Source organism: Festucalex cinctus, chromosome 7 (assembly GCF_051991245.1).
Source record: "Festucalex cinctus isolate MCC-2025b chromosome 7, RoL_Fcin_1.0, whole genome shotgun sequence".
NCBI classification, from domain to species: domain Eukaryota; kingdom Metazoa; phylum Chordata; class Actinopteri; order Syngnathiformes; family Syngnathidae; genus Festucalex; species Festucalex cinctus.
Genome location: NC_135417.1, coordinates 4708100 through 4730868, shown reverse-complemented (window position 1 = coordinate 4730868; position 22769 = coordinate 4708100). Strand labels below are relative to the sequence as shown.

Sequence of the window (22769 nt, the reverse complement as noted above, 5' to 3'; positions counted from 1 at the left end):
CACCACAAGTAAGCAAACGTGATTTGAAGTAGACGCGTTTGAGAAAACGGTAAATGGCTTGAATGATGACTGTTGCCTTCGTAGTATGATTGGGTGAATTGTCATTCGAAAAGATTTTACGTGAGGTAAAAGGGAGATGGAACACATACATTACAACACAGATTGATTCAAAATAAACGCGGTGGAAATTCAGTTAACGTGATGATTGATTAATTGACTTTTCTGTTGCTTGAATTAGAAATGGATAGCATGCTGTTGTCTACTAGCAGGTTAGCTATCATGAAAATGTCTATCAAAATAATGATAAAAGTGCAGGGGTAGTTCTGAAATATGAAAAGCATACTGGTTATTGGTTGATGGCCTATTAGTCTGCAAACAAACACACTGCAGCTCAGCATCTGGCAAGCGGTGTATCACCATGAATTTTGAACCAAGGTGCCTTTATTGTTGGTTTACTATTATGACCCCTAGCAATTATAAAGGACATTTATGTGGCTTCAACATTATCACTGGCCCTCAATAACAACAAGTTTGACACACCTGTTTTACCACAACAACTTTCAGGTGGCGAGGACTCAGGTGAGGACGAGGAGGTGGCGGACAGCAGCAACAACGATGGAGGCTCACTGCAGTCTGAGCGCACCGACAAGGAGGAGGAAACCTATGAAGGTAAAAGTGCTTTGAACAAACTCTTTGCGAAGGTGTCGCTTGTTGTGAGCGAGTCTTTCCTTTAAACAAAGTGACTTGGAGTGTCACAGCGAAAGAGACATTCCAACTAGAGGTGTGCAAAATTTCCGATTCTTAGATTATTCACGATTCGGCCGTGGAACAATCGAGAACGATTCACAAACGTCCAAATTCCGATTATATAAATATGCCAAGGGAAGCGAAACGAGCGAAAAGTACGCGGAACTGAAACGCAGTAGCGCGCGCGGTCTTCGGGACGCTTTTTGGGACGGACCGGGAGTACACATCCACAACTCACGCCTCTAGATTCAAAACAACAACAAGCATGGCTGAGCTGACCAACCCACCTCTTTGTGAGATCAGACCTGCTCCGAAAAGGCAAACAACTTCAGGCGGAAGTATCAGCTAACTGGCTGCAGTGCGTCGGTTAGCGTTCTACAGGGCGCCGCGCAGTGATACGAACGAACGAACAGAAAAGTAGTGGCTGGCGGTAATGGCGTCTGACTTTATTCAGAAAAGAGTATTGTGGTGGAAATGTATCACGCTTTTGAAAACAAAAAGTTTTTAGAAGAAAAACGCTTTATTTCCGAGACCCCAGCCAGCTTGCTGGACTATTTTCTTTTTTATTTTCTTCTCGTCCAACGTCGAACTAGAACGCGTGTCACCGAACGCTGTCAGAAAGAAGTCAGTGCTGATCGCACACACGGGAGGTGAGGATCAAATCGAGATTCATGTTAAAAAAAGCCGAACGATCCCATTAATGTTTACACGTTCATGTTTACACAAGTTAAAAAGCAGAAAAGCACTTGAGGTTTTTTTTTTTTTTTGTACCTCTGAGAAACTTTAATGTTTACATGTTCATCTTTACACAACTTAAAAAGCAGGAAAGCACTTTTTTTTTTTTTTTTTTTGGCATTTGTATTGAAGTAGTAGTTCACATTGTCTTTCATTTATACCTCAATGCACTTTTGAGTGGATAAAAATAATATATTTTTGCTCAATGCTATGTTTTATTCTGTTGAAGACTGAATATACTTAAAAGCTGTTGTTACAGAATGAGGACTTGAGTATTTTATTTACTGTTTTGAACTGTTAACTTGATACTGAAATAGTAGTTTATGTAGGCTTGAGAGGACTTTTGTACTATTTTTGTAACTAATGTACGAAACATTAAAAGCACAAAAATACATTGTTTTTTTTCTGCTGCCTGGGGGGGAAATCAATAATCGTTTTATAATCGAATCGTAGCCTCTGAATCGTAATCGCAATCGAATCGTGAGGTGCCCCAAGATTCCCACCTCTAATTCCAACTGTAACTTGGCAACACACTTTGGGAAGACATTTGAGAGTGGAACTACTTTTCCCGCCACCTGTTTTACTGCACAGGGTTTTATTGCAAGCAGACACACTGGAGTACTAAGTCTGAGAAAAACCATTACCAAATATAAAGTAGATTTAACCCTCTGTGCACTTCAATTCATAACCTTGACTCAAGTATTTTTTGTTTATAAGCGCTACTTTTATTGCATTACGTTGAGCTACATTCCACTCCTGTTTGAGTAATCCAACAAAACAACTTGCGTTTGGCTCAATTTCACCCATCAAGCAGTGCCAGACAGTCACATTACGGAAAGTCTCCATAGCCCCACAGAGAAACAAAGTTTTAGTGACTCATTTGAGTGTAGCATGGCAGAAACAACAGGAGAGGCACAGCTATGAAAATAAACCGCTTATACCATGTGTCATCTGCGTCTGCCCAAAAATACCCACATTTCAGCCTGAGCATAAGAACGGCATTTCAAATTTGAGGAAACGCGTCACAGTAATTTCTACCTGTTGAGCCTGTTGTGCTTTAAACAAATACAGCTATTTTAAACACATTTCTGGTGGTTAATTTTGTCGTAATTTATTTATTTTTTAGATAAAAATTATGTGGCAATATCTGAAGTTGCACATTCCCATATTATTTTTTGTCTGTTTGACGTTTGTACCCTGATTAGAAAATAATAAATCAGAAGATACTCACCAGTTAACCAGTACTTGTTTAGTTTTTTCAATTTTTTTTTGACTTGAGTGCTTAGTCTTGCTCAAGTAGCAGTCTCTTGTTTATGAAGGACCATAAAAGAAGTAGTGATCAATTTATTTTATTATTTATATGAAAATTTATGACCCTCCCCACACTCCTATTAGTATTCTCATATCAACACTTCTTATTAGGGCTGGGACCATCAAATATTTTTAGATTGCATTATTTAGTTGATCATCCCATCTGTAAGTCCAGTAATTGCATAAATAAAAGATTTAGTATAATTGCAATACAAAATATGCTTGTGGGGTGCAAGTATTATGAATTTATTATTCCATGTATTATATCTATGACTTTGAATGTGTGTGGCTTTAAAAGGCAGGGCCTTGCCTGTTGAGTGGGGTGGGAGTGAGCGCATGACGGTACAGAGTTGGCTGTTGTTGGCTCAGGATAGCAACTAGCTGTTAAGTGGCGAACCATTAGCCGCTGCGTGCTGAGTGAAAAGCTAAAAGTGAACTGTCACATGTTGGGGGATGACTGGAATGATTTAGAAGACTATTTTTAATTATTATCCTGCAGTACTCTTACTTGAATACGATTATTTTGCTCTCTACACACAATTGAGTCATTACATGTCTTTGGCACATGCAGGGGTACCTAATCTTGTGGCCAATGACAGGTGTCTGTTCACATTTCAAAATAAAGTGTCAGGGAAGTCCAAGTGAAGTGGCGATTTAGTGTGGTGGGGGTTTATGGCCCGTAAGCAGCTGCCACTTTTATGGCGTCTCTTTCACACAAAGCAACTTTGACACAGCAGTTGAACATTTGCATTGAAGTTGCACAGCGCAGTCACGAGGCAAAAATGATCCCCGGCGGATGCGCCGCAACTTTTTGACAGCCATCATCATTGATTGTGGATGTCCGCTAGAAGTTGGAACCCATCTGTTGCTGTTTTTACTCGTGAAAAAGTTTTGAATGCTCATAATTCTCTTTCAGGTTCCCATCAGTCTCCACCAATGGCAGCGCAAGACCTGCAGTCTATTCTCATGTCGGGATACCTGGAGAAACGCAGGAAGGGTATGTAGTCTGCTCATTGAATAGGCTTACATGTGTGAAATGTTTTTATTTTTTATTATTATTATTTTTTTAGGGGTCTCAAAATTGGTGTGTTAATTTTGAGTTAAGTTAAAGTTCTTTTGACGCCACAATTTATTTATTTTTTTATTTTTTTTTAAAACGTGCAATTAATGACCACCCTTTACTTGGAAAGCCTGTACAGGGGGAACGCAGAAGACACATCCATGTCAAAGTTTAGCAGAAGTGAATTTAATAATAATGCATAACTTTGTGGAGTTATTTCATGTTAAATATTAGATGGCTCTTAATATGAAAAGAAAAAATTACCTAGCTGTCAACAAATGCAATTATGCCATCTAGTGGCAGAAAAATGACCAACACAAATCAATATCACAGTTGTTGTTTTTTTTACCGTACAGTACATCTTTTTAATGTTAACTCAATTTTATGAAATATTATGAAATTCCTGTATCAATGACTAAAAGATGGAGTCATATTTCTATTAGTTTAACATTTTCCCCACATTTATGTTAACAAGAGTATGAAAACTTTGAAAAAAATATTTTATTGTACATTTAGAACTGATAAAAAAAGTTGCAATTAATTGTGAGTTAACTATTGAAGTAATGCAGTTAATTATGATTAAACATTTTAATCACCTGACACCCCTAGTCTTTTAACACCTGCACGATACAAATACTTTGTTACATTCTAAAAACATGCATGTCATGCCAGGTTTATAGAAGGGTTTGGATTGCCCAAAAATATGAGTGTGAAAGTTTGTCTATATGTTCCCTTTGATTGACTGTCAGCTGTGATAGGCTATAAAAAATGGATGGTTTGTAAGCGAACTAGAGCTGTCTGTAATGTTTTTGCCCATGTAGCTAAATAAGACCGCCCAAACAAATGAGAGATTCCAACTTTTACATTGGAATTCTATTGAATTATTCATGCCTGTTCTGATCTGTTCATGAATGCAAAGTTTGCCACCTTGACACACAATTCCTCACTCATTAATTGTTGCATTAGACAAAAACGCATTATCAATGAATTCAAGCTAAGTTATTTGATCTTCTTGATAGATCACAGCTTTTTCGGCCAGGAGTGGCAGAAGAGATGGTGTGCTCTCAGCTATCGCACTTTCTACTATTATGGCCACGAGAAAGGTTGGTGCCATTTTACATTCTTGTCGCCATTTTACATTCTTGTCCATTCCTGGTTCCGGGATGATGACAGTGACGTTGTTGCCGTGTGACAGACAAGCAGCAGAAAGGCGAGTTCAACATCGACGGCTACAATGTCAAAATGAACAGCAGCTTACGGAAAGACTCCAAGAAGGACTTTTGTTTTGAAGTCTCAGCTCCTGACAAGCGAGGCTATCAGGTACTGTACATTTGCTGTCACCTTTTTTCAATATGTTGGTGTGTCTGTGCATGTGCTACATTTTTCTGCTGGGAATGTATTCATTGATTTCACACTGCTGCTTTCTCAACGTCTCAGCCTTGCATACATATTTATTCAAATGTGTATGTTTTAACATGAAATCTTCTTGCTTGTGGAGCATTTTTGTGATTGATGAATGCAGTGTTTGTTTATGTTAAGTGCCATGTGAATAATTTGTCTCTGACTGCCATATTTTGGCCTGTCCTTTCATTAGTTTTGTGCGTCATCGGCCAAAGAGGCAAAGGAATGGATGAAATGCATAGACCTCGTTTTGAAAGGTTTGCTATACTACTTATTGCATACGAATTATGGCCTCCGCAGCTCCAACATTGGTTTCTTTGAATTTATTTTCCTCCTAATGTGTATGTAGATAAGTCTGGTATCATCCAAGAAGAAGAAGATGACGACGAGGTAGAGAAGGAGGAGGAACAGCTGATGTATGATGATGTTGGACTTGCACCGGATACTGACATCTATGAAGTGCTCCCAGGTAAAATTTCACACAAAAAGGCACTTTATTAACACTATAATATTTTTAATTCACTCTAGCTGGCTATATCAGTCAGGCTAGAGACACAACATGGATTTGCAGAAGTGGGGCTATTATGCTAGCAACTTCAGTAAATACAAAAAAAAAATGATAACAGTGGCAGTTTTACATAAAAAAAATAAAAAAAATCTTGGGCATCGTCAGGTACTTTCGTCTGATGTGATTTTCTATAATTGCAATTTGTCTTCCCACAGCTGTTAGAAATTGCTGAGGCAACACAAATCATTTGTGATTCATGATAAAACTTTACAACTGAAATAAACTTTTTGGCTATCTAGCAGACGCAGCATCGTAGATCAAGAGAATGACTTGGATGCTTTTCCGCGATCCCGCCGCACATTTTCCTTGTCACTCGGTGGAGAATTGGTGGGGCTCGCTCACGAGGCCCAATGCCCAATTAAAAAAATTGGCCCGTGCCTGCCACCGCACGCTGGGCTGTTTGAATGACAAACTAGGGGCTGACAAAACGGCACTATGAGGATTACGAGACAAGTTTATTTATACACGTTCATTTCCCAATTGAATCATCGCTCTGTATTAGAAATAAAATGCCAAATTGAATGGAGGAAAACACCATCAGGTGGCCCTTGACATTAATCAATAAGTGCTACATTTTTGTTGGTTCAAGAAAGAAGAAGTGACATTTGGAGGGGAAGTTCTAAAAGTATGCAACCCTTGAAATAGTTTGCAACCTTCTTAACCAACTTCCTTTTACAATAAGGACTGCTGTTTTTGTTTGCTTCATATGTAAAATACTCAACTTGAATGAAATGCTTTATTTTCTTATAGGGATAGACCGATTATCGATGCCGATATTTGTCAAAATGCCAAATATCAGCATCGACCTTTTTATGACTGAAGGCCGATAAAGCCGGTATCTCAATAAGTGGTGAATGCTTGCAAACGTAGCGAATTTAGTTTTCATCAGGATTTGTAAGATGATCACAAGGCAGTTTTTAATTGTTTGCAAAGACATCTCGAACATCCATCCATCCATCCATTTTCTTGACCGCTTATTCCTCACAAGGGTCGCGGGGGCTGCTGGCGCCTATCTCAGCTGGCTCTGGGCAGTAGGCGGGGGACACCCTGGACTGGTTGCCAACCAATCGCAGGGCACACAGAGACAAACAACCATCCACACACACAAGCACACCTAGGGACAATTCGGAGCGCCCGATTAACCTGCCATGCATGTCTTTGGAATGTGGGAGGAGACCGGAGTACATCTCGAACATATTCAGATAATTTTTTGTTGTTTGCACAGATCTTTTGAAACCTTTTACAAACCCTAATGAAAACCCCAAATTAATTATACATTCGCAAGACCCTTTTATTTATAGATTTGTTAAAAATTCCACTTTATAAAAATGATGCTGACAACAAGGAACTCCCTACACATTTTATTAAAAAAAATAAAATAAAAATTGTTGAAATTTTAGAAAACTTTGGCTTTGGTGCAGCCTCTCAACTGCAACGAACGAGTGAAGCAATGGTAGTAATTACAACAACGGCCAGCAGGTGGCTGCAGAGTATAAGAGATCAACCAGGGCCATGTTGAAAACAAGCTGTTTCCCCAAAATTCTTAGCAGATTTGTGAATAATGATAAAACTTTACTAATAATTGGTATTGTATCAGTCTTGAAACAAAAAATAACAACATATTAGTCTATCACTATTTTCTTATATTCCATGTCCTATTTTTGTTTGTTATGATGCGCCCAGAGCCAGACGCAAGCACAGACTACCAGAACTACTACCAGGGCTTATGGGACTGTGTAGGGGACCACCCGGATGAACTCTCCTTCAAGCGTGGCGACACCATTTATATACTGAGCAAGGTAATGAAAAGCAGCCTTGTCTAAAACCTTGATATTTTTCTTAATGCAATAACTCAACAGCAATGTTGAGCAAGGTGCCGCTGAGCCAGGACCACCTAAACTAAGTTATTCCTAGGCCCTGGGAGGAACTGGTCCTTGATAATCCTTTCCTGGCAGCAGCTGGCCCGTTGCCTGGAGCTGGAGGCCGACTGGGCCGCAGTCAGCCTCTGGCTGTCTGATGGGGATTAGATGTGTCACGACGGTTTTAGTGCTGTTGGCTGGCCGCGCCGTTCTGTCACGTCCATCTGGGCACGCTTCCGCCGCTGCCGCCGCCTTCAGCCCACACACCTATCAGACGTCTCGCTCACCTCGCCAAATAGGAATGTGTGTTCTCAGGAAGCCAAGGGCCTTTTCTGACACGCTATTCAGAGCAGGCGAGGACGTGTGCTGGACGTCCAATTTCCGAGGCTTGTCAGCTAGCTCGAGGGTGGGGAGGACTGAGAGGACCTTTTTTTGATTTAGGCAAGTGAACACGAGCGTTGTTGTTCCTTCATGTGACCAGAATTGAGCTTTGTTATGCTACATCTGCAACACTTTTGCTTGCAAATAAGAAGGCAAATAAGGAAAGTGCTTTGAGCCCTTTCTGTGAAATGTTATCCTTATGGGAGTTGGATGGATTCTCTGTGAATGTTGCTAACTGAGACTTGCTGATGGCTTGCCAGGTCATTTTTGTAGTCTAGTCTGCCATCTAGTGGCCGTTTCAAGCAGTCATTAAAAAGGGCCAAGGATAAACAAATCATAGCGTATAAAAATAGATAATTATTTAATAAAATAAATCATATTTTACTACTAGTTATGAGGTGACAATAATTTCCCACAGCATGAGGTACACCACTGCAATCTGCAACTATAATACACACATAAGGACTGATACCAGATTAAATCTAAATATAACAAATAACCAAAGTTAATTCTTGAGCTTGCCTAAATGAGAAATTATTATTATTTTTTAATTACACTGATGAAACATTTTAATTTTTTAAATTAAGCTGAAATTCTCAAGTGTTACTTTTGTTGCTCAACGACAGTGTCAATCATGTGTGTTGATCAACAACATGAATAAGGTCCCTTTCACTGGTGTGAGGAACTAAACGAAACAAAGCAGACGGACGTTCCACTGCTCAATGGCCAAATGCTTGTTTATGACTCCTCTCTTTGTGCACGGAAAAGGGCCAAGAATCAAGTTGCCCTTTCACTCGGACCGCGAGCGCCATTAGCTGGAACCTTGGTGTTGGGGGTTGTGGCTCACTGCGAGGGCAATGACCATAAAACCTGTCTGGGCTGCAGCAGGAGGGACAGCCGACTCCTTGCTCCACTAACCCCCCCTCAATTCTCCTTTTCCATCCCTCCCCCACTCCTCAGCTCAGAAATAGCTGTAGTGTTACAGCTGCGGGACCCCCCAGTTGGGCCTGAGTGTTGATTATAGTGCCCGACTGTGGCTGAGGAGTGGGGGGGGGCTTTGTCCAGATATGCCGCACCAAACACCCGCTCCCTCCTCCCCGGTTCAAGTCACAGCACATAAAACTAATGGAGAAAAGTAACGTCTCACTTCCTTTAAGTGGCTGGAATGGTTGATAAAATGTAAACACTGTGCCAACATAATGCTGCTGCTGTGTGATGTTACTGTAGCCTATATTAACCCGCCCCTTAACACATACTGTCCAATATGTGCTTGTAAACAGATGCACTGATTGTTTCTATAGCCGTAGGTATTAAAGTGACAGGGCCGCATTAGTTGCTGAGCAAGGCTTCTGTGTGTTGGAGTGTGTGCAGCCGGTGACGGGTGCCATTAGTCGTTTGTCTCTTTCCCTCTCATGTTGTGTCCCGCACCCACTCGAGCACGACTTATTTGTCAGCCAGAACTGCACAATGAGGTGTTGCCACTTTCAAAGGCTAGTGACAGGAAGTTGTTATGGGCACGCACACACACGGGTCACTCTGGTCTGTTATTACATGTGGTAGGACGTCACTTTGATCATGTGACAAGGAAATACAATGAATGTGACATTGAGGATCAGTTAATAGCATTTCATCGCTGTCCTGTCAAAAACTGTTAGTCTATGTCCATTTTTGTCAATTTTTGCATTTTTACATTTATGGGATGAAACTGAATGCAGACAAAAAGACATCACAGGGCAGTGACATTTTTTTATTTTTTAATGTAAAAATTTCAGAACATGCCCAGAACATTGTTTTATTTGTATTACATTCAAATTTGGTGTATTGTAGACTTCAACATGGGCAGAAAATAGTATTTCTTGGATTTTTTTTTTTTGTGTGTGTTTTTTTCCCCCCCCTCTAGACTGATAACTGTACAAGTACAAAATGTTTAAGTACCAGTACCACTAATACTTTTGATGCATAAAAATTCCCCCCAAAAACAATGAGAAATAATTTTAGACAAAGTCTTATATCTCCCAATATAGTATTTTTTTCCTTGAAATATCATTAATTTAATGGCAATTTTCTATTCTTATAATTTATATTTCCATATCGTAAAACTTCCATAATGATACCCTGAAATAAGACCTGGTATCGGTACTTGCCCATTCCTAACTTTTTTTTGTTATTGTTGTTGTCATGGATTCAATGTTAACAGTTAACAGTTTTATGTGACCAATTAGTAGTTGACTGTTTTTTGTTTTGGCTGTCATGAAGAATGCCTTCTGGACATATAGTATTGGTCACCCTCTTGTGGCAGATTTACGATCAGGAACAAGAAATAAAAGAAGAATAAGAAAATGCCATTAATTCTATATCTATCTATCTATCTATCTCACACTGTATATTTTCTTTGGGAAATTTGATGTAGCCTATTAAAAGTACTAGTGGTTTCGGTACTTGGTATTGGTATCGGTGACAACTCAATTTGATTACACGTATTAGTCTGATTACACGTATTAGTCTGGAAAAAAAGTGGTTATCAAACATCCCTAGTAATAATAATCAGCAGTACAACTGCTTAAATTCTTTGTGACGATATCGCAGGAACAAACAGTTAGTTAGTCCCTTGCAAATTGTGTGTGAATGCTGCACTGTAATAGCAATAGCAATCCTTCGATATCATTTAAATATGGTACCCGCAGGAGCTGTGAGCAACATACGGCTGACGCCAGAGTAACCGGATTGCTTTCTGGGAACGCCGTGACACGCTTTTAATCTTCTTGTAGGAAAAGTCCAATATTTTCAATCAATACTATACATGTTTGGACTAAGAATAATGGTGGTAGTTCAGCATTCCCAAATGAGCCACATATTTTCTTTGAATCCGCTGAGCAATGCTGCTGCTTTTAAGCACGACAGAAACAAGTGGAAGAAGAATAATAGGATTTTTTTTGTGTGTGTGTGTGTGTGTGTGTGTTATTTCTTGGACGCACAACAGCATTTACCCAGTAAGTGGATCCAGATGTGGTCAGGTCTGGCTTTCAGACACTGTGCAGGTTCCTGTTCCTCCCTTTTGTGGCGTTCCCAGTGTTGATTCATGTCCTGGCCAAGACTTTGATGTGAGGTCAGGCTCTTGGTCAAAGAGAGAGGAGAGACGCGTCTCCACGGTGTCCTCAGCGCAGCTCGCTATGCTAACAGCCACTCGCAGGAACTTTTACTTTATGTCGCCGTGACAGATTTATACGTGATGGCTTTTACGTACATTGAGGCTGATGTGTGTGTGTAATCAGGCAGTCAGCAGGAAATGTGATGATGATGAATGATGCTGAGCAGAAAACAATGCAGTGTAATGTAGAAACAGTGAATGCACGAAGGTAAGGTCAGACACAGTTTGTTTATATCCTTAAAGGGGAAGTCAAGCCCCCCCCCAAAATCTTTCTTGACAATATGTTCTATGCAGCCCCGCAAGTCTAAATACTATATTGTGTTAGTGAAATATGAGTTATGCAGCAAAATCCAGCAGATTTTTAGCAATATCGGATGGCGGCCATCTTGCCACTTGGTGTCGACTGAAGATGAGATCAGTTGCACAGGTAACCAATCACAGCTCATCTTCAGAAAGCAGGTGAGATGTGATTGGTCATTGCCTGAGCCCTCAGTGACTGTGATGTCATCTTCAGTCGACAGCTGGTGGCAAAATGGCCGCCCCCAGAGATGGATAAAAATTGCTGGATTTTGCTGCATAATATATACCACAAATGTCATATTAATCAGAATGGCATGTTTAGACCAGTGAGGTCACATATTATTGTCAAGAAATAATTAAGGTTGACTTCCCCTTAACTAGAAATTCTTGAGGGTAATTTTAGGGTCAAATGAGGTAATCAAATCACTTGTTAACATCACTTCTAGTGTATGTTGTTTTTTACTTTGAATGAGTCGGCTTATTTCAATTAACTTCTGTTGCATTTTTGTTCTTCTACTTCTCATGTTTGTCTCTTCACACCTGTTGTTCAGGCTATTCATTTGTAAGGCCCAAATGCACACGCTCAATCGTTAATATTTCTGTTGTATGAGCCAGTCCTGATTTTTAGAAAAAGAGTTGTCATGTGTGAACGTGCACGTGTGTTTCTTTTCAGCTTCTTCTCTTCATCCATGTTTTAAATGATTTTCACATCTGTCTTCCTTCAGGAGTACCAGAGCTACGGTTGGTGGGTTGGACAGAAAAACGGAAATATTGGAATCGTGCCCCGAGACTACCTGCTGGAGCTTTATGCTTTGTAATACTGGTAATAATTTTTGCTTAGTTCAAAAATGTATTAAAATATACTGGCATGCACCCGCTAGCCGCTGTGATCCAATAATATTTGATTGAATTATTTTCCTGCAGACTGCGCTGTTTTTTCCTCATCAAAAATACTTCAGTATGTCAGTTATTCTCAACTGGTGGGTGGAGACCCAAAATGGGGTTACAGACTCAGTTTGGACGGGTCATAGAGAGTAGTAAAATATTATTGGGGTTCCTCAGTTCACATGAATGTTATGATCATGGTGCAGAGAACTAGTTTGTGCCGTTTTTTTGTGTGTTTTGTTTGTTTTTAGTGGCTAGAAGTGTTTTTAATACAAATATTTCATGCTTTTCCGATATGTTTTCACCTTAATTTACAATATTTTATTTTATTATTTACATTTTTGTACATGCAATGGTCATGTTCATTCTATATATATTTTTTTTAATAAGGTGCTCTGAAAGGAACATAAGCATGTTTAAATTTTAAAATACAGTATACGTTGAACATTTTATTTGTTGTTCTTCACTTCTATAATAGTGGATTTCTTTCCACTTAGCGACAACAGGAAAAGGCAAATGGGTTAACACGGTGGTGTCCATACTATGGCGTGGGGGGCATTTGTGGCCCACCAACCATTTTTCAGTGGCCCATGCCATATAGTAACTATATTTATAGCATACAGTTGGAAACTTCCTACTACTATTTTTCTTTCTTCCTACTAGTATTTAACTAATTTCATATTCTGTATAACTTTTGTAGATATTAAGATACAATTTAACTATTTACAAATAAAATGGGAACATTTATCTTCCTAACACTGTGGTGAATAATTGGTAATTCATGTTTAGAAGCAAAAATTGTTATTTCGTATTGTGAACCTATTACATCAATTAATTGTTTTAAAAAGGGTCAGATTACTAGATTGCGCTTGTTTTGGTTCTGAATATAAAGATGGGATTCGGCTTCTTTTTGGTACAGGGACGACTAATGAGATAAAAGGCTGGGCCAACATAATGTTTTGAAAAAAATCCTACACAATTGGCCTCAAAAGTAACTTTAATATATAAAATTGCTTGACTGATTGTGGCACATTTAATAAGTTGAAAATTTTTGAAGCAGCCATTGAATCCTTAGATTCTTCTGGATCCGGCCCTCAGCGGAAAAAGTTTGGACATCCCTGCTTTAACCCTGTAATTATACCACAAGGTGGCAATAGAGGGCCTGTGAAGGTCATAGATCTCACTGAGCCGTAACCTTTGCCCCTTTTAGTGTTGTAGTCGAACAAGCACTATCAATATGAGACTCTTTCAGTCACTTTTCAGATAAATACATATGTATCTATTTGTAATAAAATGATTCATTCATTCGGTCAGCACTTTTGTTGCGTGCTTCAAAGGGGTCTCGGTGTGTTTTATGGGGCCTGAGAGAGTTTGCCGGGCAGCGGATCACAGCGTGCCAGATGGCCGGCTGGGCTGTGTGCCGGAGGTGCACTAATAAGGCAGACAGGCACTCTGATAGCACAGACGCTTATCGCCCTCCGAGGGGCCGTTTGACAGCAGGCGAGGCCGCGTTTGCTTGGCGCGCTCTCGCCGAGGTTAGGCACACACTGTACATATCATTTTACAGCCTTCCTGAGTCAAATAGCGAAGTTGCAGCACAGTTGTTTTGGCGCACAAAGAGGCCCGCTCAAGGTTTTGTCAAGGTTGTGACAAAGTGAGAAGGGAAATGTGTCAACGTTCCCATCTTTGCTCCAGCGTCTGGGGTTTGTTCTTCCTGAGTGATGGGCGAGACTCCCGTCCTTTGGGTGACATTCAAAAGCAACATAAATCCTGCTCTTTACTGTACGGCACATCCTTGAAGCTTCTCTGCTGATTGGAGATCCAATGAATTACCATAATTAGTTATTGAATATGCGGCGTTGTCGGTGGTAGAGAGGAAATGTTTTGTTTAGGGTGGGAAATGGCCACAGTGGAATTTTCAGTCAGCACAGATCATCAAATGACATATGTGTGACAACAATATGTCATGCAATCATTTCAGCCAACACTTTTATGTTTTGATACTTAAATGAGGATTTCAACATGCCTTTCCTTGCTGCCTGGCTTGGTATTTACCCTCCGCGTCTTTCTTTTATTGTCCGAATATGGTTGCCAGAGGCAAGTAAAGCTAAATATTGCCTTTCATTTTTATGTGACAATAATGGATTTCCTTAATGGATGTCAACTATACCCCCATCCCCCATTTCGATGTAGACTGCCATATTCTGGAAATATACAGGTTCTTTTATTGCAATTTAACATCAAGATAAAATGTTTCCTAGATAAATGCCAGCGCACTATTAATCTGTAGCACACTAAATTACACTAATGATGCCACAACATCACCAATTAATACCTGCAACCATAAAGATGTGGCCTATATCATAGATAGATAGATATATGACATATAGATACAGATTAGAATCTGTAGAAAGATACTCTGGATTGTAGAGTCTAGAATCTACAGTTGATTATTTATTTTTAAATGGGATGTTCGATACCACTTTTTTTTTCAGACTGATACCAGTATGAGTACTCAACTCTTGAGTAGTCATCGATTTCCATGTACAAATACCACAAGTTTTTTTGTTTTTTGTTTTTTTCCCCCATATATATTTAACCTTTATTTAACCAGCTAAAAATGTTAGAGAACTAATTCTCATTTACAAACATGATCTGGACAAGAAGCCCCAACACGGACATCACAATGCACAATCATACAAATAAAACAACAAAGCACAACAAAGTCTGTATAATAATAATAATAATAATAATAATAATAATAAACATGCAAGTTCAAACTCACTTTGCGAGTTGCAACGCAAGCTCTTTCACTACAGAATTCTACAAATGGGTGATGGACAATCTTCATCTGTTTTGAAGTAGAGTACTTTTCTTTGACAGCCATAAGCCTAAGGTTACAAATAGGCTTGATGCAAAAATAAAATAAAATAAAATAAAATAGAAAAATATCCCCAAAACAATGATGGCTAATTTTAAAGAAAGGCTTATGCATCTCAATGTAAACATTGATAAATTTGCATAAACTTAATGGTAATATTCTATTTTTCTTAATTTCTAAGTTCTAGTAATTCTTAGTCATAAAACGGCCATTATTGTATCAGGCCGGCTGCCGTCTCAAGAACTGATACCCTGAAATAAGGACGGATATCGCCCACATACCGATACCCGGTATCAGTTTTCGCCCATCCCTAATAAATAATAATGATACCATTCTAAAATGTTTTTTTAGATACTTGAACCTGCAGGTTTATTTAATAAAAAAAAAAGTAACAATAGTGAAATATTATTATAAGCTTGTGGAGTATAACGTTTTGTAGGAGATTGGGCAGTAGACAATCATGTTACTGGAGGCAAGTGCAGTTTGCGAAGATTTTTAGCCGTGATTCTTGCTCACCACGGTCGAGGAATGTCATGCTCATGCATCCTCTTGACCTCTTATAGCCCTCGAGGCTTCCGCAAAGGGCTCAAGGCGTGTTTGTACACCGCTATAGGGACTTCATCTTGATCAAGCTGTCAGCTGTTCACATTCTTCACTTTCACCAGGTCGTTGTGACATACAGTAGATCAGCATGCGGCTTCACTGAGAGTTTCTGTCAGGAATAGCACCAAAGCTTTATTTATGCGCCATCGTCTGGGATTTCACAGCAAATGTATTGCCTCTCCAACTGGCCTTTTGTCAGCGTTCCATTAAAGCCCCTCTGCCGGTCCACATCCCTAAAAGTCCATATAGACCTTCTTCAAGAGCAAGACCATTTGAATTGAGGTCAGGTTGTGTGAACATAACTCACAGCATTTGACACATCAAGGTGTCAGGTGGCTAATGACTGAATGTGGGGACTGTTGATTTAAAATAAATATTTTTTATTATTAAAACCACAATATGGAATATTATAGTTTCTAATCTGTAGAACAGTGTATGTTCTCACGTGTTAAGGAGATTTTATGTCCAATAAAACTAAGGTTGAACTTTGTTTTACATATTGTTTGAAATATCAGTCAGTGGAAGCGCAAATTCTCCAGGATTCTGCTACGAAATCCCAAAAAAAAAAAAGGCTAAAACATCTGAAAAGTATTTGGGACAACTCTGAGTTACTTTAAATGGTGGCAGGTGTGCTTTAAATTCAGTTTTACATGAGTTTTAATGTGATGGTTAATTGAACACAGCCCCCACTTATAGGGTGTGTACACTTGTGCAACTTCATTATTTCAGTTAATAATTATTTTACTTCCTCTCTTGAAAACAAATGATAGATTGAATGAATTGTACAGTTTGTAGGCCACTTCAATATAAAAAGTTTTGAAATTATTTTATCTCTTGTTTCTGTTTTTAAAACACATCACAACTCTTTTTATATAGAATATAAGAACAGAAAATAAATTTTCCAAAATATCCTTTAAAAACACATATTTCAAAAGATACAATTGAAATGATTTTGGGGTTGTGTTGTGTTTCCGTGTGGGCATCTATTACACACGATTTCTATGAAACAATAAATGACGTCAAATTTCCTACCTCTACACCACACTTCATTTAGGAGCTTCCAAATCCACCACGGAATTCAGTAGATGGCTAACCACGCTATGGAAGAATGCTAATAGACTTTGGCGTGTCCAGAGTTGTAAGACATGCAAATTAATCGCCATCCACCTCGCTCCCAAATGAGCCTTTAACGCAATGCCTTTTTATGATTAAGTTGAATAAAATCCAAACGTTTCTTACCTGCTGCAATGCACCCACCTTCCTTCATGTTTCCAGGGTCTGCTGCTTTTATTTGTCTTCTAGTAACTGCAGACTTCTTTGTAACAACAGGGATGGCTTTTAAATGGTGTAAAGAGGCCTGTGGGTGCATTTAAAGGCAGCTTGTATCATAATGCTGCACAAAGGCTGTCCAAGTTGTAGACTCCTTCAAACGGAGCCCGCAAATACAGCTTTTTTTTCCAACCTGTTTTGAAGGACAAAGATAATATTCTTTGTGACTAATTATATGTTCAACATTTTGTGTGTAATATAAGACTATTTAAATGTGACTACGGTATACAAAGTAGAGAGAAAGATTATGATTATGTTGTCACTTGTCTGATTCAATATCACAGTGTGTCACGTTCATTTTCTAAAGTAGAACAACGGTAACCTAGTTCTACACTATAGTTATTACGTAATTTATGTTCATCAAGAAATACTGTACAAGCAATCGGTTATTGCTCCTCAACTAGCTTTGCTCATTATTGTATCATTATTTGGTATTGTCATAAAGAAGAGCAGGTGTTATCTCTTCTGTGAAGGAGCTAAGCGATAGGATCTTTATATCGAGGCTTCAGCATCCGAAACAAGTGTTGAAACTTGTTCTCGTCCGCTACGTAATACGGCTATAAATCTTTTGCTATAAAAGCTCCCGTAGCCTGGATTGTTTTCTTCCCTTTGACTGACTTTGAATTTGTTGACAGAACCGTGTCATTGTTGGCTGCGCTGGTGTACATTTTCCTTGGTCAGTGTGATTAGCAGCTCAGGATGGAAACTGCTAACATGAGTCCTTATATCGGTGCTGTTCCTGTCATATTGAATTTTTGTACATTTAAGCTTTACTCATCACGTAACTTGCCCAAATCGTGCTTCCATATCTGTCAGTTGAAATCTATATAAAGTTTGTGCACTCTGAAAAACAGTCGGGTCAAAAGTAACAAAATTTTAATTATGGATTTAAAAAAAAAAATGGACCGTTCCACTTTATGGTTCACTTTGACCCAACTTTCTGGGTTGTTTTATACAAAATGACCCAATTTTTGACCCAACGTTGGGTTAAATTAACCCAAGTAGAGGACATCTGACCCAACTTTATGGGTTGTTTTATCGAAATTGACCCAGAAAGTTGGGTCAATTTGACCCAAAGAGAGGATCTGATCCAACTTTATGGGTTGTTTTATACAAAATTAACCAATTATTATTATTATTATTATTATTATTATTATTATTATTGACACAACGTTGGGTCAAATTAACCCAAGTAGAGGATCTGACCCAAATTTATGGGTGGTTTTATAGAAAATTTACCTTTTTGTTTTGCAAAACAACCCAGAAAGTTTGGTCAATTTGACCCAAGTAGAGGATCTGACCCAACATTATGGGTTGTTCTATACAAAATGAGCCAATTTTTTAACCAAAGCTGGGTCAAGTTGACCCATGTAGAGGATCTGACTCAACTTTGTTTTTTTTTTTTGTTTTTTTTTAATTAATAGAAATTGAACCTTTTTTTAAAAAAAAAATACAATATGGCCCATTTTATTACCCAAAGTTGAGTCACATTGACCCAAATAGAGGATCTGACTCAACTTTTTTTTTTTTTTTTTTTTTTTAACCTAAAGGTGTGTCAAACTGACTCAAATAGTTCTGAGCCAACTGTCTGGGTTGTTTTATACAACATGGCTCAAGTTTTGACCCAAGTTAGAGGATCTGTCCATTTTTGACTCATAATTGGGTTATTTTTTACCTGTTTTTAGTGTAGTGTCCTTAATCTATTAGTTTCCAGGCTCCCTCTGCTATTTTGTCATTGCATACTGTACTGTCTTCCACTGCGTCGATACGCAATCATTCATGTCCGCATGCTTGATGCATCGATGATCTGATTAATTTCAACACCCCTTGTTCAATTCCGAGTTCCGATTAATTTTGAGAGCTTCCACTGTACTTTCATATTCCATCTTTCATACGGTGTGCATTTAGCAGAGCTGCCATGCTTGCGAAAGCTATTTGCTGACGTGCCACTCAGGATAAATCAGTCTTATGGGCGTGACAGGTGTTTGTCCACCTGCTATAAACATCTCCCACGCCTCACCCCCTGCTTCATCTCCTCGCTGGTTATTTACTGGGCTCCAGCCTCCATACTCTGGCTCTGTTTACTCTCTGCCTGGGGCTCTAATATGAGGCCAGAGCTCTGATTTACTCTACTAGTTAGTGAGCTGAGTAACGACCCCGGGCCGGATAGTTTACAGTGTGATGCGACCGATGCTCTAAGTGTAATTACAAGCCTCCGGGCACTGTTGCAGCTCAACACCTCACTGCAGCTGACTGGCTGCCAGTCTACAACACTGCCATCTTTCCCTCTCTTACTCCCAACACACACGCGGTGACGCCTCCCCGCTCGTAGTGACCTCACATTTCGGTGAGCTCCTCTCTCAATGTCAACTCTTTATATAGACGCGGTACACAGGAAGGGAGAAGGTACAAGGATCGAGTTGCAGGGCTTTACCAGCCACTAAAAAAGCAAATTGCTCGTCATTACTCTCATTAAGTGTCCGTATACTATTTATTCAAACGCGGGGCTGCCAAGCGAGCCCTAGCTAATTTAGCGTGCTGCTTATGGAGTTGCCACAGCAACCATGCATGTGTGATGCAGGATATGAAACACAGAACCTCCTGTGCGGCATATCATCAACACAGGGGATGATATTTTAAGATGAATGGCAATTGGCAGTGCCATGTTAACCACTATATTTGATTTATTCCACTGTCGTTGGGTTCAAACAGTAACTAATACTAAATTTTGCCAGTCAAGTTGTGAAATAATGAGTGAAATAATCCTAGGAATTTTGAAGAATATTGTGAAAACAAATACTGCTACACTAACGGCCTTTTATGTCATACTCATACCTTCAAAAACCTGACTCAACTGGGGAAAAAAACCTCTGCACACAAAGTAGCTTTGCTCTTTTATTTACTTTAAAAAAACAAACACTTTCCATGTGGCATGTAGTTTAAGCATACAATGTGAGCCAATGTTAGCTATTTCAATCAAAACAATATGTTGGATTGCTTTACTAACGTGAGCTGAGAAAAAAACAAAAACAAACAACAAATCTAAATTGTTTGTAAAAGCTAATAATTCTTGTATGGGTTTCATGAATGCCAGAAGCTGGTGGTTTTTATGCTAGCCCACGACTCATTCATGTAGCTGATGACATCAATAATGTTATGTCTTGCTTCCCATAATCTCTTGCCATCATGTTTAATAATCCTTGGTTCACATTCCTCCATGACGCTGCTGTTCCTTTTTTTTTTCCACCTCATAAAACCCCAACATATCAATCAATCAAGATCTTGTATGTTTTTTTTTGTGTTTTTTTTTGTTTTTTTTAAAACATCTTGTCGTCATACTTGGAGGCTGGAAAAAAAAGAAGCTTATTTTGACACCCAAGTAAGGAGTGGAAAGTACAGATGACTGTTTGTTTTTAAATGGAGGGACCAAATGTTAAAATGTTTACAGAAAAACAAATACTCAAGTAAAATACACACACCTGAAAAAACTAAAGTACTCCCTTCCAGAACCCAAGTTCTCCTCGGTTTCGTTTGTTAGCATTGTTCCGTTTTGTCGTGGTGCTATATTGAAGCAGAAAAACACCCCAAAACAAGTCAAGTCTGAACCAAGTCACTACAACAACATCAACATGGAGCTTTGCATCCTCTTGACTACACAATGCCCCAGTTGTCACAACTGCCTACATGCTGAATTCAAAGAAAAGTCAACCAAGCATCGAATCCACTTTTCTAAAACACAATTATTTGGCATTGGCCGTCACGATACAGTACGAGTATATCAAGGAATGTGAGGCAGACCTATTAAGTCACCATTACTGATAATTCTGTGAATTTAGGATTCTCATTAGGTCATGCGTGTGGTAGATGAAGAGCAGGTGGGTAATTGGAGTAATTTGTGGCTATGCAGACAGTGGCATGATGAATGGGCTCTGGAAAAGACAAGCTGAGCTGGCCGCTGGATCTACTGCAGAGTAAGGAGAATTTAGGCTCGCCATAAAAGATTTCTCCTTGCCTCTTATTTCACGCGGACATTTTTATGTTTTTTTTATTTTCTACCTCATTGCAGCCGTGAGCTGCCTGCTGATTTACACACGCTGGCAGCCAAGCGCCGAGGCCTCCGGAGACGGTGCCCTCTAACACCTCCATTCTCCCCCATCGCCTTTTCCGCAGCCGCTCTCGTCCCTCTCGCTGTCTCAACATTTACTGAAGTGGCTCGGACCGAAAGAGCTCCACCTCTACTCGTTCCTCATCTCTAACAAGACATTAGTCGGGAAGGGGGGTGGGGGGGGGGGGGGTGTTATTCACAGCGGAGGGGATGTTCCCCTGTGTCAAGACACAAATAAGGATGAGTAGAAGCCGTCACAGGCACTGATGCTATTTTACAATGCTCATGTTTCATAGCACGACTTCGAGTGCCGTTTCGGCTCTCTGCAGCCTTTTATTGCGTGAATTCCGAGAGACGGGCATTCGTGTAATGCTGGCGTGCACTTCTTAATCTTGTGCTCGTTTGTTTCCTGGAGAACAATGTGGGGCTTAATCATACACACCAACAAATGCTGGGTTGGTTTTCTGACCCACCCTCTGGGTAGCTGTGGATTGGGTTACTTTTACCCAAGGTTGGGTGAATTATGTCAACACAGAAGATTAGGTTGAATATTTGATTTGGGAAGGCTGAATACAGTTTGAAGTTGATTGAATGTAATATTGTTCAGAAATGGTGGCGGCTGGATGGCTCAGCAGAAATTTTGGGTATGAGGGTTCGAATCCCGGTTAGGTTGAATGCAAACATCCAGTTGGGCCACTGCTGGTCCAAAGCCTGGATACAATTTGGTACAGTTACATCCAGAAAGGCGTCGCTATAGTGACCCTTGAGTTGCTTCTTCTTCTTAGAAAGTGTTGATAATAACATTTTAACCAATTTCTCAGTAGTTAATTCATCAGTATAGAAAGTTTTGACTCCTTGTTTGATCAAACTCTTGACCCAACATGCTGGGCCAAAGTAAACCCTCAACCCAACGTGCTGGCTACAACTAACCCACCATTGGTTCAAGTCCCTTTTGGACCCAGCGATTAAGCCATTTGAAGTTATTCTTCTTACTCAGATTTATTATATAAGCCATTTCCCCCCAATTTGGTTAATTTACCCCAGCAGTTTTCAGTGTAATGTCTGCAAAGTGATGAGAAAGGCGGGTTAAAGGGGGAGTCAAATTAAACATTTCTTAACAGTATGTTGTTATTGAACTCACTAGTTATGTGTTGTCTTTCCTCGTGTAAAGCACATTGAGTTGCCTTGTGTATGAAATGTGCTATACAAATAAACTTGCCTTGCCTTGCCTTGCCTAGTTTAAACATGACATTTTGATTAATATTACATGTGAAGCAAAATCCAGCCGTTTTTATCCATCTCAGGAGGCAGCCATTTTGTCACTTGCTGTCGACTGAAGATGACATCACAGTTGCTCAGACAATGACCAATCACAGCTCACCTGTTTTCTGAAGCTGAGCTGTGATTGGTTGTTACCTGAGACCTGAGCAACTGTGATGTCATTTTCACTCGACAG

The 22769-nt window shown here is 39.5% G+C and overlaps 1 protein-coding gene across 2 annotated transcripts in view; it reads left to right on the top strand.

Annotated features, from left to right (window-relative positions):
• Nucleotides 1–22769, top strand: part of skap2 (src kinase associated phosphoprotein 2) — a 31069-nt gene that overhangs the window by 1077 nt on the left and 7223 nt on the right. The window contains exons 4-11 of one of the 2 annotated variants that reach the window (XM_077526882.1): nt 565–669; nt 3710–3790; nt 4873–4956; nt 5049–5173; nt 5448–5511; nt 5604–5723; nt 7506–7621; nt 12236–12333. In XM_077526882.1, the coding sequence (XP_077383008.1) occupies nt 565–669; nt 3710–3790; nt 4873–4956; nt 5049–5173; nt 5448–5511; nt 5604–5723; nt 7506–7621; nt 12236–12328 (788 nt within the window). In that variant the 3' untranslated portion in view covers nt 12329–12333. Of the gene's footprint in view, nt 1–564; nt 670–3709; nt 3791–4872; nt 4957–5048; nt 5174–5447; nt 5512–5603; nt 5724–7505; nt 7622–7736; nt 8101–12235; nt 12334–22769 lie in introns of those variants that run through there. The other variant, XM_077526883.1, reaches the window with a different exon arrangement.